General features: G+C 40.1%; 2 protein-coding genes and 1 long non-coding RNA gene across 3 annotated transcripts; 1 reads left to right on the top strand and 2 right to left on the bottom strand.

Annotated features, from left to right (window-relative positions):
• Positions 1–57: 57 nt before the first annotated feature.
• On the top strand, positions 58–7,072 carry LOC106912582 (CD209 antigen-like protein C). The gene is made up of 7 exons (XM_088010662.1): positions 58–410; positions 784–861; positions 955–1,053; positions 2,939–3,103; positions 3,366–3,490; positions 5,160–5,263; positions 6,321–7,072. Exons 1-7 carry the CDS (start codon positions 404–406, stop codon positions 6,481–6,483), a joined length of 741 nt encoding a protein of 246 aa, XP_087866788.1. The 5' UTR covers positions 58–403; the 3' UTR covers positions 6,484–7,072.
• An 860-nt stretch (positions 7,073–7,932) lies between these two features.
• LOC148160395 (uncharacterized) lies at positions 7,933–9,111 on the bottom strand. The gene is made up of 3 exons (XR_015764778.1): positions 8,472–9,111; positions 8,098–8,391; positions 7,933–8,021 (listed from the first exon to the last, which is right to left on the bottom strand). It is a non-coding gene; the product is annotated as an uncharacterized LOC148160395 (long non-coding RNA).
• Positions 9,112–20,713: 11,602 nt separating this feature from the next.
• On the bottom strand, positions 20,714–24,396 carry LOC106925607 (uncharacterized). The gene is made up of 8 exons (XM_088010637.1): positions 24,252–24,396; positions 24,082–24,174; positions 23,767–23,901; positions 23,474–23,641; positions 23,228–23,305; positions 22,470–22,609; positions 22,073–22,167; positions 20,714–21,117 (listed from the first exon to the last, which is right to left on the bottom strand). Exons 1-8 carry the CDS (start codon positions 24,319–24,321, stop codon positions 20,964–20,966), a joined length of 933 nt encoding a protein of 310 aa, XP_087866763.1. The 5' UTR covers positions 24,322–24,396; the 3' UTR covers positions 20,714–20,963.
• Between the last annotated feature and the right edge of the window lie 2,670 nt (positions 24,397–27,066).

Here is a 27,066-nt window from a genome sequence, read left to right as displayed (position 1 = left end):
TGAAGTGTATAAAGAGTTATATACAGCTGCACTTCTTGGTCTTCTGCTCGTCTGTCTCCCAGCGACAGAGCATCGAACACCTCAGGTCTTCAAAATAAAACATTTAAAGACAAAGATCGATCTTTGTCAATTTTCAACAGTTATTTAAGAATTTCCATAGCAAGCACCACTGTTGATCTCCTGACAATCTTCTCTGTGGATTCTCTAAGTTGACCAGCTGACAAGTTTCTCTACAAGTTCTTCTGTTGGGTCTCCAGGGTTCCTCTGAATATCTCCGGTTCCTTCACCTCCACTGTAAGCCTCCAGGATTCCTCTGCTTCTCCACCCTCCAAACCTCCAGTGCTGCCAGAATCGTGGTCATCCTCTACAGGTCATCTTCTACAACTTCTTCTAATGCCCCTGGATGTCCAGTAGGTTATTTTGAGATCTCTTTGCTGCTTCTGAAGTCCATTTGAACTCTGTGTCTCCTGACAACCTTCTTTGCCACATGGTCGCCCAGCCAGACTCTTTGTTCCCTTGGACGACCACCAGGTCACACATTTGAACTCTGGTCTTTATTTTTGTTGTGTCTTTGGGTCTTGATTCAGCTCCCTTGTGTTTAGTCTCCCGTTCATCAGGTTACCCGGCCTGCACTTACCATAGCTGTTCCTCATTTGTTTCTGATTAGCTCATCTGATTACTCTCTCAGTTCCACCTCTGCCTCGGTATATAAATTGATACAACCTGCAACTTTCTCATGAATAACCAATTTTCACTGTTCATATAGTTCTGTTTTCGCTGCAGATAAGACAGTCAAACCAATGGAGGAAATGTATCATAATGATGATTCAGTCTGCAACATTTCAGTTGTAAATGACAGAGGTAAGAATGACCTGAGAGAGAAAAACACAAATATATTTTGCTAATATTATCCAGGAGAAATGAATTGTATTAAAATAAACTGTCTTTGTTAAGGTTCTAGCAGCTCTAAGAAGAGGCTCTATGTGGTTATTATCTCTTTGGGGATCCTGAGTGTTGGCCTCCTTACTGGACTCATCAGACTTGGTTTCCACAGTGAGTTTTCTTGTCTTACATTTATCTCTTATCACCCTGTTATCCGATATTTTCTTAAGACTTGAAACATGGCTTGAAATAAGCTTTTATGAAGAGAAGAAATAATTTTATAAATTAATACCATCACAACAACACAATAGCTTATTAAAGTATTCATGTCCCTTGAACTTTTCTATAGTTTATTATATTACATCCACAAACATAAATATATTTCATTGGAATTTTATGTGAAAGACCAACACAATATGGTATTACCATTATGAAGTAGAAAGAAAAGTATTTATAATTCAAAACATTTTTTTACAGATTTAAAAAAACCTGAAAATTGTGGTGTGCAAAACTATTTAGCCTCACTGGGACAATACTTTGTGGAATCACCTTTTGCTGCAAGTCTTTTAGGATTTGTCTCTACCAGCTTTGGTATATTCAAAGTGATGTGCAGTGTTAGTTCTCCACCACACAGTGTTTTGCATTTTGGGTAAAAAGTTACATTCTGTGGTGCTTTGGTCTCATCTGACCAAAGCACCATCATGCATTTGTTGTGTCCCATCATGGCTTCTTGCAAACTGCAAACTGGACTTCTTACTGTTTTCTTCTAACAAAGGTTTTCTTTTAGCCACTCTTCCATAAGAACCACACATGTACAGTGATGACTAGTAGCTGTCCTGTGGACAGATTCCCCAACCTGAGCTGTGGATCTCTGCATTTCCCCAGAGTCACCAGGGGCCTGTTGGCTGCATCTCTGATCAGAGCTCTGCTTGTTCAGCCTGTAAGTTTAGGTGGACGGCCTTGTCTTGGTCGGGTTACAGTTCTGCTGTACTCTCTCCATTTCCAGATGATGGATTGAACAGGGCTCTGTTCAAAGCTTGGAAAATCTTTTTAAAGCTTAAACCTGCTTTAAACTTCTCCACAACTTTCTCCCTGACCTGTCCTGTGTGTTCCTTGGACGTCATGATGCTGTTTGCTCACCAATATTCTCTTAACCTCTGAGGCGTCACAGAGAAGCTGGATTCATACTGAGATCAGATCAGATTATACACACATGGACTCTAGTCGTTAGTCATCAGGCAACTTCTGAAGGCAATTAGTTGCACTCAGAGAAAAGAGGGTTGAATACTTTTGCATGTCGCACTTTTTAGTTTTTTAATTGTTAAAAATGTTTTGAACGGTGTAAAATGTTTTCCTACTGCACAGTTGTAAATCACTTTTGTGGTTGTAATTTGACAAAATGTAGAAAAGTTCAAAGGGTATGAATACTTTACAAGTGTTGAGAAAAATTATTTTTCTTTTTGATGAAGGGAGATACACTGACTCAGAGAAATGCGCTTGTGTCTTTAGATATTTTGTTTAGAAAATTAGAGTAAGTCTCAGAGATCAGCGTGTGAGAGAGAGATAAGAAGAAGTAAAACTTAACACATGCAATTCTCCTTTCTGATCTATTCAGTCACGTATGCAGTGCCTATCACCCAGTTCTTTCCTGTAGAGAGTTTCTCTGCATCTCTGGTTAATTAATATCTCTGTCCCTAAATCAAACTCGGTTCAAAGGAGTTTCGGTGGAAAGTAGAAGAAAAACATTTCTGAAACCTTCATTATCAGTTCATTCTTCCCAGTAAATAAGCCATAGTTTTATTTTCCAAGACAAAAGTCATTGTATTTCCTTGGAATTAAGTAAACGTTTTTGCAGATTCTCTTTTAGATTCATTTTTTTCTGTAACAAAATCCTTTGAAAATGATTGCCTTGCTTATAAATGTATTAATATCATCAAAATCAAGAGTGGTATAAGTCTTAATCTGTTGACCTTTTTTTTAACAAGTAAACATATTTTATCAGGCTTAAACAAACATGTTTTGCATTTCTGATATATTTTACCTTAAATTATTTCAGCTCATGCATTATCCAGCTCGGCAGCAGGTCTCTCAAAAGACAATCTGATTGATCGTCTCCAGGCCAGCAATGACCAGCTTTCTGCCATGACTAAAGAAAGAGACCAACTGAATGCAACACTCTTGCAATTGTCTAATGAAGTGACCAGGCTTCAGGGTTTGTCAAGTAAGTCCTCATGTGTTTGTAAGAACAGCTTATTTACAGATTTAAAATCCAATACAGGCTTTGGTTTAAGTTGGTTTTAAATGATCCACTTATAGTTCATATTTTAATGACTAGTCAAATGACTGATGATTTTACACTGTAAAATCTAACTGATTTTGAAAACACTGTTTTCTTCTAACATTAACAATTTTTTTTTTTTTTTGGTTTTGTTTTTTTAAATTAAGCTAATTGCTTTTTGGATGTTTTAAAACCTGTCCTGCAGGATGGAGCATGTTCAGAGGTTCTTGTTATCTCCTCTCTGCAACAACTGGCTCCTGGTATGAAGGCAGAGCAGACTGCAGGAAGAGAGGAGGAGATCTGGTGGTGATAGATGACGACGATGAACAGGTGATGTGATGTTTCAGTGAGAGATTCATTTATGTTTGCATTCATGTTTGCTTTATATAAAATGCTTTAATATAAATATTGTACTACAAAATGTTTTCTTAATGGCTCTCGCATTTGAATACAATCTAAAGACATTTCCAATGTAGTTGCATAACACATTTAAATGTGTTACTGTCATGAAGTGTGTGGTTGGTGGTGGTGAGGAGAGACGCCGAGACCCAGGTTATGGTGATGATGTTTAATGATGAAAATAAAGCACACAGTCCAAGGCAGGCAGCACGGCAGGAACAAGCACGCAGCTAATAGCCGGTAGCAACTGACTCACAGGACTATACGGGAGCTAGCACTAACCAGGACTTATCAGTACAACTGGCGAGTAGACAAACGACAATAGACAAACACAACCAGGACTTAACAGTTCAACTGGCGTGACGAACTACGACATAGACACTGACTACGACAAACTTAGACAAGGACCCGACGAGGAACACAGACAACAGGTGGGTAAAAATACACACGGGGTAATTAAGGGAATGAGACACACCTGGGGAGCAATCAACGGGGAGGACAGGACAGAGACTCACAGGGAAACGGGACTGAACACAGAAAACTCAAATATAAACACACAAAAACACGGATCTTGACAGTTACACATACAGCAGTAGCTCTGTCAGCAATCCCTGTTGCTGCTTTGAATTAGTTCATATTTTTCTATTTTGCTTACTTGCCAAAACAATAATATCAAAGAGCTGAGTTGAGAAACTTTTTTAATTTATGAAGAGACAAAGTTGTGTAAACCAACCTTGCCTTGTGTGAGAAAATAGTCTTTAAAGCTAAAAACTGGTTGTGCAATTTTCTGCAAATTAATTCAGCCACAATGTGTCATGTTTAGGTTTAGTTTTCTTAACACACACTTAGAAACACACTGTACTCGGCACACAGACAGCCCAACATGGAAGCGCGACGTGCGACGTGTCAACAGCAAACACAAGTGTCAGTCCGCAGCTCATCTCAGTTTTTATATTGAGCACCCTCTGGCGCTATTGACTCACTTACAATCACCCAGCAGGTGCAGCCTCCACCTTCTTCCTGCCACATTCTCTTTAAGAGGGATTGGATGTAGACATGATGTCCAGTTCAATGTAACCTGTAACAGGGAAGGAAGTGAGGCAGTAATGTCTAATGAATGTAATGTCACATGATCGCGCTTTGACACTTCTCATTTTCCTCATCAGACTCTAAGTGGGTTAATGCAGTTAATTCTGTGATTAATATATATATATATATATATATATATATATATATATATATATATATATATATATATATATATATATATATATATATATATATATATATATATATATATATATATATATATATATTATTACACTCTGTTTGTTCCCACAGTTTATTCCTTCACGGCTGAATCCCAACATGGCTAATCTGAAATATTTAAACAAACAAACAAACAAAAAAAATTCCATAAGGGAGCAATTACTTTTTGACAATATTTTACATGAGCTGCTTTTAGTATGAAGGGTGCTCTATGAATAAAATTGATTGATTGACAAGAGAGAATGCCTTGATGTTTCATCATAATGATAATATGCACACACTGTGTTGTGATTCAAGTCTAAAAGCAGTATTTCTTTTTGTACTTTGACAGAAATTTGTTGCTACTCTTACTGGGTGGTCAGCATGGATTGGTTTGACTGATCAACACACAGAGGGATCCTGGAAGTGGGTTGATGGCACTTCTCTGAGTTCTGAGTAAGTTTTTCCTCTTTTTATATTATTCCTGACTCTAATCCAGAGTGGAGTAGCTTTACTTTAGTTTGTACCAAGGCTGGTGTTTTATTCTTTATAAAAACATTTGTGTTCAAAATAATAACAGTTCAACATTAGAAATCCCATTTTGATAGAAACTTGTATTTAGTTTAGTTTTTCTACATAAGTTACTTATCTGTAAAGTAGAGTAACAGAAAATTGACAGACTCTGCTGTAATGATATGCATAATGTTGATGATCTGTAATTAATTTTTTTAATTGAAATGTTTAAAATAATAATGTGGAGTTTAATTGGTCATGTAATTTATTCTGTGAAAAAAGTAAAACAGCCAGGTTATATTAATCAATTGCAGTTTTCTCTGAAATCAAACTATATTGGCCTGATTAGTTATTTAACAATAGAACAGAGAAATGTTATAGATTGAACTGATGAGCGACTGCAGTAAGGAAGTGCAGAAACATGGACAGAGACAATGACTCTGTCTTTATCAAACCAATTTCACAAAATGCTCAACATTCTTCATTTTATCACAATATTATAACTTTATTCTGGTAATATGACTTTATTCTCAAGTAACTATAGTTTTGCAATATTATGACTTTACCATAAGGGTTCAACTCTGAAATACAAATATGATATTGTCAAATTCAGCATTATCTATAGACATAGATTATAAAGTTTTTGGCAGTCATAACTCGGTTGATTCTCACTCCAGGAAGGTGTCACAGCTAAACAGAAACATTAAGCCAAAATAAACTGAGAAATAATCAAGAAAATTGAAAATTCTGACATTTACTTACTTATTTTAGATACACTGCAGTTAATTTGAACACAACTTTGTTTCTCTTTCAAAAGTAAAGAAAGAGAGTCCTTAAATTACAGGAAGTTGTTGTGCTAATGCACATTTATTTATCTTCTGGACTCCAAAACCAACTACTGTATTTCCACTTGAAATGTAGAACATTAAAGCTTATAAGATGACATTTCCTTTATGTTTGTTGTGAAAGATAATCTGTGAAATAACTCTCTTGTTCACAGACTTAGAAAAATGTGGGAAGATTACCAGCCTGACAATGGTGGTGGAAATCCTAGAAATGGAGAAGAGGATTGTGTACATATCTTCAATAACTTAAAGAAATGGAATGATCTTGATTGTGCTACTTCTATGCAGTGGATCTGTGAAAAGTCTCCAGAGTGTTGATGGGTAAATATTAGTTGTTGCTTTACATTTGAGGCTAAGATTAAGCTTTACGTTTTGTACTCCACTGAAAAGGTTTTAGTATTATATTTTATAGATGCAGAGCATTAGAAACATTTAGTGCTTTAAAAAAACAAAACAAAAAAACCATGAAATGCTTAATTTGGGGATTAGGTTTAACTGTAATTTCTTCCACATAAAACCTTCTTAAATGTGGATCTACAGTCTATTGCTGCTGCCAATCTGCTGTCTGCTTCACTGTATAATAAATCTTGTTATCTGTATCATCTAGCAGTTTGTGGACGTCCACAAAAAGGCCTGATTTCTGTGACTGCACCAAGTGTTCACAACAATACTGAAAATACAGATAAATGGTGGTGATAGAAGAACAAATAAAGAAAAAACAACAGATTGTGAGCAGAAAAAATCACAAGACACGTGTTTTTAAGAAATACACAGTGTAGAGGCTGTCCATGGTGATGATGGCGTTGGAAAGTGTATATATGACATTAACTTGAAAAGTTGGACCTGCATGTTGTAATTCTTTGTGGCTTTTAAAGGTAATTAAATAATAAAGTTGCAGATTCTGGAAGTGTCTTTTCTTTTTTTTCTTTTTTTGACATTTCAGGTTTTCTGGCTGCTTCCCACCATCCAAAACTATGCATGTTCTTTTTTTTATTTTTCAAGACTTTGAGAGGAAAGCAGGATGTGAGAGGGAGGGAAGACATGTGGCGAAGGCCATCAGGCCGGAGCCCAAACCCACAGCAGCCGAGCTGACGGCTAAAGCCTCCATATTTGGGTCGCTCTTTACCCCTCCACTGCCACACTCACTCCTTCTCTCTTTCTTGATCATAGACTAGCGGTTCTCAACGTGGACGGTACCGCCCCCCAGGGGGCGTTTAGAGGACGGCAGGGGGCGCTGGCGGACATTTTTACAAAAGGGGAGCACTGGGATGCCTTTGGGGGGCGTTTGGTCGAAGGTAAACTTTACACCTTGTATGCACAACGATACCAGTTTAGACTTTGAGGAACTTGGTAAAACTGTATTGTGTAACATTAAACCATGCTTGGCTGCAACTGTATCGATGGCAGCAGCTCTTCTATTCAGTGTTTGTAGCTTCTTGGCGCAGCTCCGCTCTCCTGCTACTAGTAGCTTCATCGCATCAGTTCAGCGTCTCACCGGCTGATGACGTTGCTGTGATTCACTTGTCTGGAGTCTGATTTTAAAATATTTGATGTTTTAGTGATGATTTTTGTACATATATTTTGACAGTTCTGTGATCATGTTAAGCAGCAACTTATATTAAAAAGTGTTTTATTTCCGTTTGAAAGCTGCCCGCTTCCATGGAAGGACAACAGAAAATCGCTCTTATAAACATGTAATTACTAAAATTGTCATGTTGGGTTTTAATCGTCTGACCCACATGCAAGAACACCCACAGTACAAGGGGAATCAGTAAAATTATATTTATTGCAGAGAATGATAGTCAGAGAAAAGGGGAAAAACTGGTCCGGAGAGGATTCGATGCTTCTGGTTGGAGCTAAGGGTGAGAGAGTATGGTGAGTTCGATGACTGGAGGAAATGGTAAACTGCTGGAAAAAACTTAACGTTCTTACTTTTAGCTGAGATGATATGGACCGGGGGGTGACTCTGAAGGATCCTGGGCGGATTACTTGAGGTCGAGTGTTGCTGCTTCGCTTATGGTGGTGGGGGCAGCTCTGGAGGGCGGACGAGATCTGGGCGGATTTCGTTATGACCGGAGAGAGGAGGGCAGCGAGCGTGGAGATCTGATCACCAAGGTGGGATTCAGGGACTTGGGCATCTGGTGGGTAATAATCCAGCGGCGTCACAAGGAGAGGTTCTGCGCTGGATTTCCACTAAGGGGTTCACTGCTTCTATAGTGAGAGTTCCTATGGAGGCACAAAAAACAAAGAATCACTAGAAATTCGCAAAGCGCGATCACTGGAGAAATTCAGGTGGCCTGTAATACCAAAACTGGCAAAACACTCTGGCACTGGTGTGTAGGCTGCCTCCTCCTCTTATGCTCCTCCAAATGAGATCATGCAGTGCAGGTGATAGATATCAGCTGGTCCACGCCCTCCAGGAATGACTGCCAGGCGCCCCCTGAAGGATGGACAGGGAAACAGCAACCCCAACCACAGACAGGAAACACCCAGGAACCCAACAAAAATCACGATACCCTCACTGTGTATCCCTCTGAAAAATGAACCCATTTAAATAAAGAAATAAAGAAATCCCTCCATGGTGATACCACGATAGAGAGCGTTCATTTTATAGCGTTAACACCGGTGCTGTAAGTGGTCCAGTATGAAACGGGTGTGATGGAACAACGGTACCACAGCACTTTTAAATTTCAATAATCAGAATACCGAAATTGTTTCTGTTGTTTTAAAAGGTTTATGTCAGTCTGCCTTTTCCCCATCGATACGTTTCTCGGCCGATTAGGCGGAGCAGCAGGTGATGAGTGAAGATTAATGATGGTCAATAAATGATAAAATAAATTTAGCAACAGGAACGAAACTAAAGTGGACATAGCAATAAACCAAGAGAAGATATTACTAATCAAAGGAAACTAAATGGAAATGAATGAAGAACAAAGTGCAAGAATAAATTAAAGCTCCGCGGAGCCTCAAGCGGCCCTCGCAGCCATCGCCGCTCGAGCCTATAGCCACCGCGGATGTTCCAGCACCGCCTCACGCCAGCCACCGCCGACGCTCGCGCGCCGTGCTCCACGCGATCTGCTTTGATGCCTTTGGCAGAGCTCCCTGGCGATGAACCAAAAATCTGGAGCACATCGGGCCATGTAGAGAGGAGATACAGCTGTTTGATTAACCTAGGGGGCGCAGTGGAGTCAAATCACAATTAAACTCTATTGGGCTCCTTAGAGGTTCACAAGTGTCACTCATACAATGTCTGGTGCAAATCGGATGATGCGTTTGTGAATACGAGACGAACGTATGCATATTACGAGGGACAGCCATTTTGCCACGCCCCCACGGGTCAGTAGAGTTCATCACGGCAGAGTTCATCATCATTTAATTTCATGTCAGTCAGCACAGGATGAAACCCATAAGAATTAGAGAGAAAAAGTAAGACATACAGTAGAAAAAACAGGTGACTTCCTGTCGGAAGTGGGCGGGGCTAAGGTGACGTCATCAATCGACCACCTAACTGTGATGATTGCTGATCTATAATGAGACACAGAAAGTCTGATGCAGCTGTGACCTGGCATTTGGAAGTTATTTCACATTCATGTTTCATGGTGTATAGTCAAAGTTTGGGACTTAGCCACGCCCCCACGGGTCAGTAGAGTTCATCATGGGAGAGTTCATCATCATTTAATTTCATGTCAGTCAGGACAGGATGAAACCCATAAGAATTAGAGAGAAAAAGTAAGACATACAGTAGAAAAAACAGGTGACTTCCTGTCGGAAGTGGGCGGGGTTAAGGTGATGTCATCAACTGACCATCTCAATGTGATGAGGGGTGGTCTGTAGTCAGATATAGGAAGTCTGATGCAGCTGTGACCTTCTATGTGGAAGTTATTGCATCTTCATGTTTCATGGCGAATAGTCAAAGTTTGGGACTTAGCCACGCCCACATGCTTTGACATACCAAAATTCCTGTGATAACTTCTGACCTTTAATGTCTCAACTCTCTGCTGACTGAGTTTGAAGTCTCTATCTCAAAAGCTGTAGGAGGAGATAGATCAGATGCGATGTCTATGAAAAAGAGGAAATGGCTGATTTTGATCCAAAATGGCCGACTTCCTGTTGGGTTTGCACCATGGCTCCAAGAGACTTTTTTGTAGGTCCTGACATGATACACATGTGTACCAAGTTTCATAATTCTAGGTTAAAGCATGGCTTGGGGCTGATCATTTTAAAATTTCTAGGGGGCGCTGTAGAGAAATTAGGCCACGCCCATCAACGACTGTTATGGATTCCTGTTCGGGGATGGATAAGGATGCATCCTAGTGAGTTTGGTGCAGCTGGGCTGAACGATGTGGAATCTAGAGCCAAACGTATGGCGGCGGCGTTACCTCTGCTTCGCCGCGGTCCCACGGCCACGCCCTCTACAGAAGACTCTTGGCGCTTTAAAGCAAGTGAGACTAACATGTTATCTGTCATCCAACACAGAATCATGTTGATTAGGTGCAGTGAGCCAGAAAGGCAGCTTTCCATGGAAAAAAAAGCACTTCCTGTTCTGAGGGGGCGGGGCTTAGATGACGTCAGACTATGACAACATAGGATGGTAGGGGACCCTACCAGGATCACTCATGTCAAGTTTGGTGCAGCTGGCCTCAAAATTGTGGAATCCACAGCCAAACGTAAGGACACGGCGTTTAGGGTCACTTCGCCACGCCGCCACGCCCACCTGCTGGATTCAAATGAGCTTGGCTTGGAATCCTCAACACACCAACATGTTTTCTGTCTGTGGACACAGTTTCACCTCGATTAGGTCAAAGGGGTCAGATAGCGACCGTTCAGCGTAAAAAATGACACTTCCTGTTCTCAGGGGGCGTGGCCTAAGTGACGTCATCATTTGACCGTTGGGTATTGTAGAGCATCCCATGATGATCAATCACTGAAAGTTTGGTGCTTCTATGAGTTTTTTTCAAAGAGTTATAACAGTTTGATGTTTCATGGCGAATCGGTGACCTTTGACCCCCGGAAAGACCCCTTCAGCAAGCTCGAAAACGCAAACCTACGATAACTTTGGATCGGCCATGCCTTTTGAACGATCTGACCGAGTTTCAAGCCGATCGATCGAAATCCCTAGGACAAGTTCGCTCAAATGCGAACCCTGTAAACGGCCAAAATCGGGTCAAAATCGGAACTTCAATCCAAAATGGCCGACAATCTGTGATACTTGCACTATGACATTAATTGTAAATTCAGAGTGTCTTGGGGAGCTCTACAAGTGTACCAAGTTTCAAGTCTCTACGATAAAGTAAGTGAATAGGAAAGGGTCTTTTGAAAGTTGCTAGGTGGCGCCCTTGAGCCGTTTCTTGTGCGATTTTTCTGGGGACCTTAAAATACGTAAATTTTACACGGGCTCTATGCCCCCGCCAAGTTTGGTGAGTTTTTGAATATGAGAAAGCCCCCAAAAAGCCAATTCATTTGGGAGAATAAAAAAAATTAAAGCTCCGCGGAGCCTCAAGCGGCCCTCGCAGCCAAGCGCCGCTCAAGCCTATAGCCACCGCGGATGTTCCAGCACCGCCTCCCGCCGGCCACCGCCGACGCTCGCACGCCGTCCTCCATGCGATCCGCTTCGATGTCTTCGGCAGCGTTCACTGGCCATGCACCCAAAATCTGGAGCAGATTGGGCCATGTGGCAAGGAGATACAGCTGTTTGATTAACCTAGGGGGCGCAGTGGAGTCAAATTGCAATTAAACTGTATTGGGCTCCTCAGAGGTTCACAAGTTTCACTCATAAAAAGTCTGGTGCAAATAGGATGATTCGTTTGTGAATAAGAGACGATCGTATGCATATGGCGAGGGACAGCCATTTTGCCACTCCCCCACGGGTCTGTAGGCATTGACAGAGTTCATCATCATCTAATGTTATGTCAGTGTGCACAGGGTTGGAATCCATGACACACCAACATGTTTTAGAGTGTAAAAGTAAGACATACAGTATAAAAAACAGGTGACTTCCTGTCGGAAGTGGGCGGGGCTAAGGTGATGTCATCAATCGACCACCTAACTGTGATGAGGGGTGGTCTGTAGTCAGATATAGGAAGTCTGATGCAGCTGTGACCTTCTATGTGGAAGTTATTGCATCTTGATGTTTCATGGCGAATAGTCAAAGTTTGGGACTTAGCCACGCCCACATGCTTTGACATAGAAAAATTCCTACGATAACTTTTCATCTTTAATGTCTCAAGTCTCTGCTGACTGAGTTTGAAGTCTCTATCTCAAAAGCTGCAGGAGGAGATAGATCAGATGCGATGTCTATGAAAAAGAGGAAATGGCTGATTTTGATCCAAAATGGCCGACTTCCTGTTGGGTTTGCACCATGGCTCCAAGAGACTTTTTTGTAGGTCCTGACATGATACACATGTGTACCAAGTTTCATAATTGTAGGTTAAAGCATGGCTTGGGGCTGATCATTTAAAAATTTCTAGGGGGCGCTGTAGAGAAATTAGGCCACGCCCATCAACGACTGTTATGGATTCCTGTTCGGGGATGGATAAGGATGCATCCTAGTGAGTTTGGTGCAGCTGGGCTGAACGATGTGGAATCTAGAGCCAAACGTATGGCGGCGGCGTTACCTCTGCTTCGCCGCGGTCCCACGGCCACGCCCTCTACAGAAGACTGTTGGCGCTTTAAAGCAAGTGAGACTAACATGTTATCTGTCATCCAACACAGAATCATGTTGATTAGGTGCAGTGAGCCAGAAAGGCAGCTTTCCATGGAAAAAAAAGCACTTCCTGTTCTGAGGGGGCGGGGCTTAGATGACGTCAGACTATGACAACATAGGATCGTAGGGGACCCTACCAGGATCACTCATGTCAAGTTTGGTGCAGCTGGCCTCAAAATTGTGGAATCCACAGCCAAACGTAAGGACACGGCGTTTAGGGTCACTTCGCCACGCCGCCACGCCCACCTGCTGGATTCAAATGAGCTTGGCTTGGAATCCTCAACACACCAACATGTTTTCTGTCTGTGGACACAGTTTCACCTCGATTAGGTCAAAGGGGTCAGATAGCGACCGTTCAGCGTAAAAAATGACACTTCCTGTTCTCAGGGGGCGTGGCCTAAGTGACGTCATCATTTGACCGTTGGGTATTGTAGAGCATCCCATGATGATCAATCACTGAAAGTTTGGTGCTTCTATGAGTTTTTTTCAAAGAGTTATAACAGTTTGATGTTTCATGGCGAATCGGTGACCTTTGACCCCCGGAAAGACCCCTTCAGCAAGCCCGAAAACGCAAACCTACGATAACTTTGGATCGGCCATGCCTTTTGAACGATCTGACCGAGTTTCAAGCCGATCGATCGAAATCCCTAGGACAAGTTCGATCAAATGCGAACCCTGTAAACGCCCAAAATCGGGTCAAAATCGGAACTTTAATCCAAAATGGCCGACAATCTGTGATACTTGCACTATGACATTAATTGTAAATTCAGAGTGTTTTGGGGAGCTCTACAAGTGTACCAAGTTTCAAGTCTCTACGATAAAGTAAGTGAATAGGAAAGGGTCTTTTGAAAGTTGCTAGGTGGCGCCCTTGAGCCGTTTCTTTTGCGATTTTTGCAACCACCATAAAATACAAAATTTTTCACCGGGCTCTATGCCCCCGCCACGTTTGGTGAGTTTTTGAATATGATAAAGCCCCCAAAAAGCCCCCCAAAGAAGGTGGCAGAAAAATAATAATAATTAAAGCTCCGCGGAGCCTCAAGCGGCCCTCGCAGCCAAGCGCCGCTCAAGCCTAGCCACCGTGGATGTTCCAGCACCGCCTCCCCCCAGCCACCGCCTCCCCTCAGCACCACCTCCCCCCAGCCACTGCCTCCCCTCAGCACCATGTCACCCCAGCCACCGCCTACCCCCAGCCACTTCCTTGCTCTCACGGAGCTGCCAAACCCGCCCTGAAGATAGTCACCCTGTCATGTTCGACATTGCTCCCAGACAATGCACAAAAATCTGGTGTAGATCAGCTAATATCGCAAGGAGATACAGCTGTTTGATTAACCTTGGTGCGCAGTGGAGTCAAATCGCAATTAAACTCTATTGGGCTCCTTAGAGGTTCACAAGTGTCACTCATACAATGTCTGGTGCAAATCGGATGATGCGTTTGTGAATACGAGACGAACGTATGCATATTACGAGGGACAGCCATTTTGCCACGCCCCCACGGGTCAGTAGAGTACATCATCAATGAGTTCATCATCAATAAGTTCATCATCATTTCATTTTATGTCAGTCAGGACAGGATGAAACCCATAAGAATTAGAGAGAAAAAGTAAGACATACAGTAGAAAAAACAGGTGACTTCCTGTCGGAAGTGGGCGGGGCTAATGTTATGTCATCAATCGACCACCTAACTGTCATGATGGCTGGTCTATAATGACACATAGAAAGTCTGATGCATCTGTGACCTGGCATTAGGAAGTAATTTCACATTCATGTTTCATGATGTATATTCAAAGTTTGGGACTTAGCCACGCCCCCACGGGTCAGTAGAGTTCATCACGGCAGAGTTCATCATCATTTCATTTCATGTCAGTCTGCACAGGATGAAACCCATAAGAATTAGAGAGAAAAAGTAAGACATACAGTAGAAAAAACAGGTCACTTCCTGTCGGAAGTGGGCGGGGCAAGGGTGATGTCATCAATCGACCACATAACTGTGATGAGGGCTTATCTATAATGAGACATAGAAAGTCTGATGCAGCTCTGACCTGGCATTTGGAAGTTATTTCACATTCATGTTTCATGGTGTATAGTCAAAGTTTGGGACTTAGCCACGCCCCCACGGGTCAGTAGAGTTCATCATGGGAGAGTTCATCATCATTTCATTTCATGTCAGCCTGCACAGGATGAAACCCATAAGAATTAGAGAGTAAAAGTAAGACATACAATTGAAGAAAGAGGTTACTTCCTGTCGGAAGTGGGCGGGGCTAGGGTGATGTCATCAATCGACCACCTAACTGTGATGATTGCTGATCTATAATGAGACACAGAAAGTCTGATGCAGCTGTGACCTGGCATTTGGAAGTTATTTCACATTCATGTTTCATGCTGTATAGTCAAAGTTTGGGACTTAGCCACGCCCCCACGGGTCAGTAGAGTTCATCATGGGAGAGTTCATCATCATATCATGTCATGTCAGCCTACACCGGATGAAACCCATATGACTTAGAGAGTAAAAGTAAGACATACAATAGAAAAAACAGGTGACTTCCTGTCGGAAGTGGGCGGGGTTAAGGTGATGTCATCAACTGACCATCTCAATGTGATGAGGGGTGGTCTGTAGTCAGATATAGGAAGTCTGATGCAGCTGTGACCTTCTATGTGGAAGTTATTGCATCTTGATGTTTCATGGCGAATAGTCAAAGTTTGGGACTTAGCCACGCCCACATGCTTTGACATAGAAAAATTCCTACGATAACTTTTCATCTTTAATGTCTCAAGTCTCTGCTGACTGAGTTTGAAGTCTCTATCTGAAAAGCTGCAGGAGGAGATAGATCAGATGCGATGTCTATGAAAAAGAGGAAATGGCTGATTTTGATCCAAAATGGCCGACTTCCTGTTGGGTTTGCACCATGGCTCCAAGAGACTTTTTTGTAGGTCCTGACATGATACACATGTGTACCAAGTTTCATAATTCTAGGTTAAAGCATGGCTTGGGGCTGATCATTTAAAAATTTCTAGGGGGCGCTGTAGAGAAATTAGGCCACGCCCATCAACGACTGTTATGGATTCCTGTTCGGGGATGGATAAGGATGCATCCTAGTGAGTTTGGTGCAGCTGGGCTGAACGATGTGGAATCTAGAGGCAAACGTATGGCGGCGGCGTTACCTCTGCTTCGCCGCGGTCCCACGGCCACGCCCTCTACAGAAGACTCTTGGCGCTTTAAAGCAAGTGAGACTAACATGTTATCTGTCATCCAACACAGAATCATGTTGATTAGGTGCAGTGAGCCAGAAAGGCAGCTTTCCATGGAAAAAAAAGCACTTCCTGTTCTGAGGGGGCGGGGCTTAGATGACGTCAGACTATGACAACATAGGATCGTAGGGGACCCTACCAGGATCACTCATGTCAAGTTTGGTGCAGCTGGCCTCAAAATTGTGGAATCCACAGCCAAACGTAAGGACACGGCGTTTAGGGTCACTTCGCCACGCCGCCACGCCCACCTGCTGGATTCAAATGAGCTTGGCTTGGAATCCTCAACACACCAACATGTTTTCTGTCTGTGGACACAGTTTCACCTCGATTAGGTCAAAGGGGTCAGATAGCGACCGTTCAGCGTAAAAAATGACACTTCCTGTTCTCAGGGGGCGTGGCCTAAGTTACGTCATCATTTGACCGTTGGGTATTGTAGAGCATCCCATGATGATCAATCACTGAAAGTTTGGTGCTTCTAAGAGTTTTTTTCAAAGAGTTATAACAGTTTGATGTTTCATGGCGAATCGGTGACCTTTGACCCCAGGAAAGACCCCTTCAGCAAGCCCGAAAACGCAAACCTACGATAACTTTGGATCGGCCATGCCTTATGAACGATCTGACCGAGTTTGAAGCCGATCGATCGAAATCCCTAGGACAAGTTCGATCAAATGCGAACCCTGTAAACGGACAAAATCCGGTCAAAATCGGAACTTCAATCCAAAATGGCCGACAATCTGTGATACTTGCACTATGACATTAATTGTAAATTCAGAGTGTCTTGGGGAGCTCTACAAGTGTACCAAGTTTCAAGTCTCTACGATAAAGTAAGTGAATAGGAAAGGGTCTTTTGAAAGTTGCTAGGTGGCGCCCTTGAGCCGTTTCTTGTGCGATTTTTCTGGGGACCTTAAAATACGAAATTTTTCACCGGGCTCTATGCCCCCGCCACGTTTGGTGAGTTTTTGAATATGATAAAGCCCCCAAAAAGCCCCCTAAAAAGGGTGGCAGAATCGTAATAATAATAAGAAACAGTACAGGAACAATAGGCTCTCGCAGCGCTTAGCTGCTCGGGCCTAACTAAGAAACTAAAGTAAATACAGAGGAATAAACTGGTATCGCAAGACCTTTCGAGCAATAATTAATACAGAGGACTGTATGGCAAGAATAAACAGACACTATTCCCAGTTAAAAGGTAAAATAATATTGTTGAAGTGCCATGGGTTTGTTGAGACCACATCTAATACTGAGAATAAATATATCTTACAGACCATAACAGTAAAGAACTGATCACTTATTTATGTTTTTAATAAGATTTGATATATTTATTTCTTCAATATTATTTTTCACGTCAGTGTTAATGTGATGAGGCTGACGACTCCATGACACTTTCAATTTGACTTATTAGGATTTGATTAAGAACAAGATTTGTGTAATTTCACAAATCTTGTTGCACAAATAGATTTCAGTAAATCTATCAATCTATATATCAATAGACAAGTCTATATAAATATATAATATTGTGTGGCATTAAAAGGACCTGGAACGTTTGTTTTTCCACTGAAAGCTCTGGTTTTCACAATAAATGCCATGTGGGTGAAATTTTATGGATGATACTCTGATGTCCCATTCTCCTGAAGGCAGCACAGAGCTGCGCCACCAGAAATCTACAAGAAGAGCTATGATGAATGTAGTTACAGTTCTATCCATGTTTTAATGCTGCAGAGCTCAGTCGTTTTGCAAATACTTCAAAGTTTAAACTGGCATGTTGTTCATCTTTTATCTGGTCATATTGTGCAAGATTTAACAACTAGAAAATGGCAAAAAAAAAATAAGAATATTTTTTCCACTCTGATTGGCTGCTGTTAGGCCTACAAGTTTTAACTTTAATGTTCACTACATTTTTTTGTAGACACCTGTGAAAATAATTTCTATTCCCATGGCTTTTTTGTTCTCTGGGAAATTATTTTTGATGATAAATACAGAAACAAGCATAAAAATCAAAACATCTACAATAGTGATAGGAACATTAATAATAAAATAATAGTCAGTGCAAAGTAGCCTGCAAATTCTTTGGTGGGGGGCGGTGAGGGACCTGGATAAAGGCTAGTGGGGCACTGGCCCAAAAAAGGTTGAGAAACACTGATATAGATGGTTATAATAAGGAACAGAAATTGAGCTCTGAGATGCAAGTCTCTCTCTCACTTTGCATCTAAAATCCTCCTCGTCTGCGCTTGCTGCGCCGGCGGCGGAGACCGCCGGACCCTCCTCCACGTCTCCGCTTGCTGCGGTGGCAGCAGCGACCGCCGGACCCTCCTCCACGTCTCCGCTTCTTGCGCCGGCGGCGGGGACCGCCGGACCCTCCTCCACGTCTCCGCTTGCTGCGGTGGCAGCAGCGACCGCCGGACCCTCCTCCACGTCTCCGCTTCCTGCGCCGGCGACACCCGCCGGACCCGCCTGTAGGACGTCGCCTCCTGCGTCGCCGCCCGCCGCGGCCCAAGCTCCGCTTCCTGCGTCGCCGCCCTCCCGACCTTCCACGGGAGCTCCGTGGTCGGCCCCCGGACTGTTTTTCCGTGTTTTAGTTTCCTGTTTTGTTTTCTGGACTCTGGCCCCTTCCGTCGCCCCTCCGCCCACCCTGTTGGGTTGTTTTTGGTTTGGACTTTTTCTTTGGGCGTCTGGTAGCCGCCTTTGAGGGGAGGGGGGGGGGGGGGGGGGTGGAGGTACTGTCATGTTCCGTGTTTCTGTGTGTTTATTTTTGAGTTTCTGTGTAGTCATGTTCCCTGTGAGTCTGTCTCTGTCTTCCCCGTTGATTGTTTCCAAGGTGTGTCTCACTCCCTTAATTACCCCGTGTGTATTTAAACCCACCTGTTGTCTGTGTTCCTCGTCGGATCCTTGTCTAAGTTTGTGTAACGTACGTCCACGTCGTCTTTGTTAGTCTGCCCGCACAGTTGTACTGTGAAGTCCTGTGCTGGCATTAGCTCATCGTGTCAGTCTTTGTTGTCAGTGCTACCGGCATCTAGCTGTGTGCTTGCCTCTCGCCGTGCTGCCTGTCCTGGACTGTCTATCGAGCATATTCATCATTAAACTCATCTTACTCATCACCTTACCTGGGTCTCAGCGTCATCTCCTCACCGCAACCACCACACTTCTTGACAGAAATAAGTAATTCAATTAACAGGTGATAGACTTTCTCTGTGTATATGCTACTCGTGATGTAAGATGAGCACAAGGAGTGTTTTAATCAATGGATACTTCGATAGGAAAAACCTGGGTTTTTGTAAGAAATGATAGACTTTTCACTGACATGATCAATTTTGCAAATAACCTATGTGCTAATTGTATAGCTTTATGAAAAACTGTTCTCAAAATTGTTCCTAAGCGTTTAAAAAGAATACTGCAATGTTAGACCTTCAACATTTTTAATGATCTCTTCAGGAAATATTATTTGTATTCCAAATGTTGCCTCAAAGCAGATCAGCATCAACAGCTAAGAGCGTCTCGTGGTTCTCTGCTCTTCATCAGGCCTTTAGGTCCCAGAGCTCCTGCTGTCTCCACCCGGCCGGAGCGTCGCTGAGCTGCCAGGGACGTACAAGGCTGCTGAAACCTGCTTGAACAGGTTTTGAAGCCGTTGAAAAATAGATCAAATAATCTAGAATTTAAAAAAGACTTTATTTAAGACAGCTAATGCTCATCCACATTAAAACTTTTAATCTTTTCAAATGTGGATGTTAAATTCTTTTAGCATATTTAAGGTTCTGAGTCCCGAATGAAATGTGCCATTGGAAAGAACAACTTCCTACAGAGGAATATTATGATTTCTTATTCTTTATGAAATGTTTATATGCCTTTGATAATATGTGTTTTTAATAATAATAGTATTTCCTAACCCTGGTCCTCAAGGCACACTGCCCTGCATGTTTTAGATGTTTTCCTGCTTTACTACCTGTCTATTGAAATAACCTGCTGAAGCAAGGAAACACCTAAAGGAAACACTGATATGTAGAATGTTATAGTGTTTAATAATAGACAACACAAAGCCAGGGCCTTATCATACTTTCATCTCTCACAGTTTAAATGTGTTTCTTTGCCTATTACACTCTAAATCTATTATTCCAGATATAACAATTGAAGAAAATGATGTCCCTGTGAACATTAGAGAAAAATTGTTTAAATTATCTTTAATGAATAAATCCTCCTATGGATAAAACTATTACTGTTAGACTGTGGACCTGTCAATGCTGTTTCATTTTTGAGTCCAATTACCATGTATGTGGAAATAACACCAAACTGACTTCAGCTAATTTGCTAATGCAAAACTCACATATTCTATATATATGTGAAGTAAATTGTTCTGTTCAAAGTCAATTTCAAATCTTTGTTTCATCTGATCATTTTCTACTTTAGAGGGCTTTTGCATCTGATTTCAGATGAGCAACAACATGAACCCAAATCATTTCCTTCCATCACTCACTGTGACACTGGTCGGACCCTTTTATCTCACTCTGTGTTCACAAACACTGAGCCTTTTAAAGTTGTATTTCTACTAAAAAGAAAACACAGGAGTGGAGCACGAAAAGTCAGAATTCAATCATCAACAGAGAAGAGTTTGGATTCAAGAAATTTTATTTATACACATAATGAAAAGGAGCAGCAAGTGACTTCTAGCAACTTAAACATTTCCTAATTTTAACTGAGCTAGTAAGCAGAGGGAGAATACATTTTCTGTTGGTGGGAGGGGAAATAAAACGCTTGTGTATGTCGATACAGTTCATCGTTTGCAATTTTGTAACAGGTGAGTTAAACACGGTAAAGTCTGCTTGGTTGCCGAAGAATAAAAATAAATCATTTTCAGAAATTATGGAGCAAACATTGTTGGTATTTTTTTTTCACAAATCCACCTTTTGGTAGCATTACATGGAAGATCATTCCAAGCTGATCCGGCATCAAATGTGATATGTGCACAGTCCTCATCACCACCACCGTTATCAGTCTGATTGATGCTCCAGGACCTGGAATAAAGGAATAAAAAGCTTTATAATTTAATTTGAAACATTTTTGTCAACAATAATTAGGTTTGAGATGGAGTTGTAATTGTGGTTATTTAACCAGTATTGTGTTGTATCCTCAGATTTTGATTAGTTAACAAGCAGTCAGATGAAGAAAAAATTGAGACACAAGCATTTAAAAGCATTCTCTTTTTTTTAAATCAGTTTTACCAACTAAATAAACCTTGAAATTCTTTAAATTTCACATAAACTTCATGTGCGTCCTCACTGTCTACTTAGATCTCACTCTCGAGTTTTTGAACATGTGCAGTTCATCGTGAGAACTTTAAAGAAAATGAAAGCTCTGATGTCTTTAGAGGCTCTTTCAAACTCAAATAGCAAAAAATAATGGTTGGAGGTATCATGGTCCTATCTCAAGCATTGACCTGGGTTCTGTCCATCTGCCCGTCTTAGACTGAAATAACCTGTGTGAAGCACCAAATAATGAATGTTCAGCAGAAACTCCTGTTTGGAAAAAAAAAATCTGAATCTCTTAAAAAAAAAATAAAAGACAGAAAAGAGAGACTGCAGCGTCCTGATCATTATTATTATTGATGAGTGACTTGTTATGCCACTCAAATGTAATTCTACTGCACTGTGAAGCTTCAGAGTTTTCAAAATTAAACATCATATTTATTTTTTAGTATCAATAATAAATAATTGATAGATACTGGAGGTAAAATTTTTTATCAGATCAGATAGTAAATTTAATAACGATGCTAAAAATAAAATTCAAAGGTTTTGATGCTGCGACTTATTTCAATGAAATATTTAAATTCAATGCGATCTAACTTCTTGTTGATATTTGACAACATGACTTTACACAAATATTAAGTGTTTATACAGAAACCATGTTGCAAACTAACGGAAACAACATCCAGAGTCACTGCTGGCGCTCAATGAAAAACTGGATCCTTACGTGAAGTTCGGAGTGGTTCCATCAACCCACAGCCAGGATCCCTCAGTTTCTCTCAAACCAATCCAGCCGTCCATCTCCAATTCAGCAAGAAAATTCTGTAAAATGTTGACATAAAACGTTTTCTTTTAGGTTTGACAATTGATATAATTAAAAAATTCCTCGCTTCATTACCTTATTTCAACCACTGATCACCTAACAAATTATCGCTGAATATTAATTTAAATGATTTAGAGGAAACTTCTTGTCAGTGGAAAATCTGGTTGAGTCTTTTATCTTTACATAAAACTATACAGAGAATAAAAACAACATGCCTACTGACTGTATTACATAACATCATAATTTAAATTTCTCTTTTTGTAAACTTAATCAGTAGTGTCCCTCTAAAATCTCTCATCACCTGCTCCTCAGGATTATTTATCACCACCAGATCTCCTCCTTCTCTTGTGCAGTTCTCTCTGCCTTCGTCCCAGGAGCCTTCACCAAAGACACGGTAACAAGAACAATTGAACTTCGGCCAACCGAGAGGACACGTTGTGTCTGGAAGAAGAGAATCGAGTTCGGATATTGAAAAATTTACATGAAGATCAATTTTTTATTTTTCTTCCACTGTGAAATATCACTGCAAAATGTTCAGACTGTTTGTATGCAGGCCAGAAGGAATAATAATCTAAAACAGTGTTAAAGAGCAGGAATTGACGAGCAAGCAGCGCAGAGCAAAAGAAAAATAGTTTTGTCAAGTTTTAGTATGAAAATGTTATTGTACTAACACCATGTCTTTGTCGGTACAATATACCAAATAACTTCTTTGCACAGTATAAATATTGGACAAACATAATCATTTACTGTGCAAACATCAATAGCATATTGTTAGAACAATGTTTTATTTTAATGTAAAGCATTTCACATTTCTAAATGCCAGAAATTCCTACATATATACATGTTTAAATGTCTTCATTTTATCTTGAACATGCCATATAATTTGGACCAATTTTGTCTTGATTTTAACTTTAACTTCACTTCATCCATCTTTACCAAAGAAAACTAAAGACTTCCTTTCAAACAAATGCCAAAGCCGGAGCAACTCTTTAGTCGTTTCACCAAGCTTAGCGTTCAGCAGGTCTTTGTCTTTGGACAGGAAAGAAAGTTTTTTCTCACTTTCTTGGAAAGACGCAGTTAGATTGTCAGAGATTGCGGAGAGATCAGTTGTTTCTGTCATATTATCCATGGAGTTATCTGAAATTAGATAATAAAAAAAAGAGCTTTGAAGTTGAAACATAAAAATGAATCAACACCACATTGGTTTTTGGATGATATATATTTTTTAAAAGTAATACAGAAATACCTACCCTATCAATATTTTTTTATTAAATAAAAACAAAGTAAATGGTGTTTAGGGCTTACTCTGCAGAGACAGTCCCTCATCGATTCCCTCTTTAAGAGACTCAATTAGCCGGACCTTCAGCTCGTCTCTTTCTTTGGTTATGTTGAAAAGAGATTCATTGCAGGCGAGGAGACGATCAGTCGGATCACTCTGGAGTTCATCTTTTGAATTACATTTGGAGTCAATATCTGAAAATAAATTTAAAAAGGCATAATATAAGAAAGATGATATCAGGAGAGCTTTGAATTTCACATTAAATTTTACTGACAAAGACAAAACTGATCAATAGAAGAGGTTTAGATTGAGGGCTCACTCTGAGCAGACATGCTTTGCTCTTTAGATTTCTCATCCAGCTTTATTTTCAGACTGTCTCTTTCTGAAATTGTGGATTCATGAGTCTTTTTCAAGGCCTGGAGATCCTCAGTCAGTCGACGTTTGGCGTCATTGTCTATAATACATCAACATTTTCAGACAGCTTTACTGTACATGTTGAGATGTTGAGTGTATTTGTGTTTCAATTTAGGTTGTAAAAGAAAAAAAAAGGAAACAAACAAGCACTGGATTAATAACGACCGTAGGTAAGTACACAAAACAGTTGGAATAGTTTTAGGTTTCTAAGCAGACTCACACTGAGCGTTGGCGACCAGCAGTCCGATGAGCAGGCAGATACTGAACACTCCGAAGAACAGAATGACACTCAGATGGAAACGACTCTCTGAACCTGAACAGAGGGAAGATTACAGCCAAGACAGCAGACAACAGAAACATCATCAGGTTGTTGGTCTGAACTAAACTCACCTCTGCAGTTTCTTAAAGAAGCAGAGTTGGAAAGTCTGCTGTGCTGAACATGCATGTGCTTTTTCTCCATCGTGACCCGTTGGCTGCAGGCTGCGCAGCACCAACAACTAACGTAACATGCAAAGCAAGATTGGTACAAAAGACTCTTACTGTGCATAAGACACACCCACAGCATAAGCAGCACCATTAGACAGGAATCTGCTGAACAGGTGGAGTTTTTTGGTTTGCAGTTCAAAACTGTTTTTCTTTCTGCTGGTTTCTTCAAGAAAACCCCCACAGAAAAACTCAACTTCCTGCTTTCAACGAGGCTCGATAAGAGCACCACAAATTAGCCATTTTGTGGTGCATTTCTGGCAAACGAGAATATAAACTGAGCATTGTAATGATGATACTTGAAAAAAAATGACTTTTATATGGAGTTTTAAGAAGGAAAACTAGTTTAAATTCTAGTTGGTTATTCTATGAAATGTGCAGAGATCTTTGAGGTGAGGTATTTTATAAAAAAAAAAACACTTTATTCGTATGAGAGCCTTTGGTTCTAATCAGTTTTTCATAAGAAGGTTAGCCCCACATGGGAGTGAATTTACAATGTTGGCAAAAACATTACTTTGGGTTGATTTTCATACACATTAATTTACAAGACATTCATGGAGTGTGGAATCTGTTCCAATGGGTTTGTTGGTTTAATAAAAACATTTCAGGTTTAGTTACTTCAAATACTGTTTCGCAGAGCTGTGAAACCGTTTGTGCCTCCACAGGTTTTTTTTTTGTTACAGAATTTCAGACCATTAAATCAGATGTTATTATCAGACAAAAATACAAAATGCTTCCATTTATCAGGGGAAAAAGGCATCCAACAAACCTAGCTCTAAAAAAATAATTGTTCCCTTAATGACAACAGCTGAAATCAACTGAGTGCTTTGTGTCACTGTGGGGGAAATTTTGTAGAATTGCTTTAATTTAGCAAGACTGAAGAATTTTTTATGAGCGACCAGTTTAATCTCAATTGGATTTAAACCTGGACTTGCCGACCCCACGTCAAAACCTACTGTTTCTCATTTTTTTCAGAGGTGGATTTGTTGGTTTGCTTTGAATCCGATAATTTATTCAGATCACAGCATGAAATATTGCTTATTGAAGTCTGGCAGCCAACTTCACTTCAGTTTGCATGTCTTTTTTTTTTATTAAAAACATCATTTGAAACCTGCTTGTGGTGTTCACTCAGATCATCTTTTTCTGATATTAAAATTAGCTTGATAATGTAAAAGATTTGTTTTGAAAAATAAAAAATTAAGAGCAAAATGATAAGTGCATCAGACTGCATCCTGTTTTAAATTTATAATTGTTATAAAATGTATGTTTGTTTTTTTTATCTGAAAATATGAGTTATAATTTGAAAGCAAAAACTGGAAATCTAAAACAGAGACAAGGTTAGAGGTTTTTACAAAGTGTCAGAGTATAGTTGATGATTTGTAAAACAAAATTCCAGCAATTTCAGCTAATAGCTAATGAAAGATGCACCGCGCAGCAAAGAATAACTTTAACTTATTGATGTTATTCTTTGCTGCAGGGCTGCAAACAAAAGAAATTTGAGATAAGAAAGATTTATCTGACATCCACTGTACTCGTACATGTGGATGTCAGATAAATCTTTCTCATCTCCTGATTTCTTTGTTTTTGTTGTTTGTCAGGCAGTGAGAAGTTTCTGATGCTTCACATGAGCAGAAAACCAAACTTTGAACCAGCAGGAAATATTTTTGCTCGTCTGACGGTTTGTCTTTGCATTAATCTACCACAGACTTTTAAAACTCTTAAATGATGTGATAAGAAACACATGAGCCTCGACCTAATTTCCAACTTCCTCTCCGCTGTGTATCAATCACCGCCCCCAGTTTCCTGCTTTCATTGGAAATCAGCATATCATCAGATATAAATTAACAACAGCACTCAACTAATGAAAGGTAGCATTTAAAAGTTTAACTCTTTTTGTGTTTGAACCACTTAGATAAGCATTACCTAAAGGTTTAACTTTTTTATTAAGTAAAATATTTTGATTTTTTCTAGTTTTCCAGCTCGAGAAGCAGCTATAAGAAGAGCAACAACAGAAATAACAATAGTCACTGCAATTTAACAAGTTATTATTTGTGGCGTTGGAAAAAGAAAACAGGTGATCCAACTTAAAAAGACTGAGTTAATTTGTTAGTAATCAACTTAAGTTTATCCATGTAAGTTTATCAAGTTTATAATGTTGCCATGATAAACAAAGTAAATTTGACAAACACAATTAGATTACATGTAATAAATTAACTATTTTTTTAAGTTGGAGACCTATTCACTTTTTTCAGCATGTGAAAAGTTTCAATAAATAAATAAATAAATAAATAAATAAATATTATTTTATATAAATAAATTATGTGAAAAATGTTTGAGGTTTCAATAGATAGAAAATGTCTTCAGTGGGAAAAAAACTAATAATAAAACAATAAAAACTCTCAATGAACTATTGAATTCGAACTAAAATTATTGCTGCTTAATCATTTGAGAGTTTTCCCAGAGTTGAATTATTTCTTCCTACATTTCATTATCCTGCAGATGCTTTGTAATGTCTAAACTACAGATACTTAAATGATAATTAGTTGTTCAGTGGTGAAACCGGAACGTTCAGTCGTCTGAAATAAATTAAAAAGTTAATTCAGTACGTTCTTCTTGAATTATGACTTTAACTATAGTAAAGGTAAATTAAAGAGTATTTTAATAACTTTCTTTCAATCCCTTAGAAATCTTCATCTTCTGAATTTACAATTTCAAATACCAT

This window comes from Poecilia mexicana, unplaced genomic scaffold (genome assembly GCF_051168715.1).
Source record: "Poecilia mexicana isolate PSO_F unplaced genomic scaffold, ASM5116871v1 scaffold_2, whole genome shotgun sequence".
In the NCBI taxonomy this organism is placed as follows: domain Eukaryota; kingdom Metazoa; phylum Chordata; class Actinopteri; order Cyprinodontiformes; family Poeciliidae; genus Poecilia; species Poecilia mexicana.
This window is presented reverse-complemented; position numbering and strand designations above follow the sequence as displayed.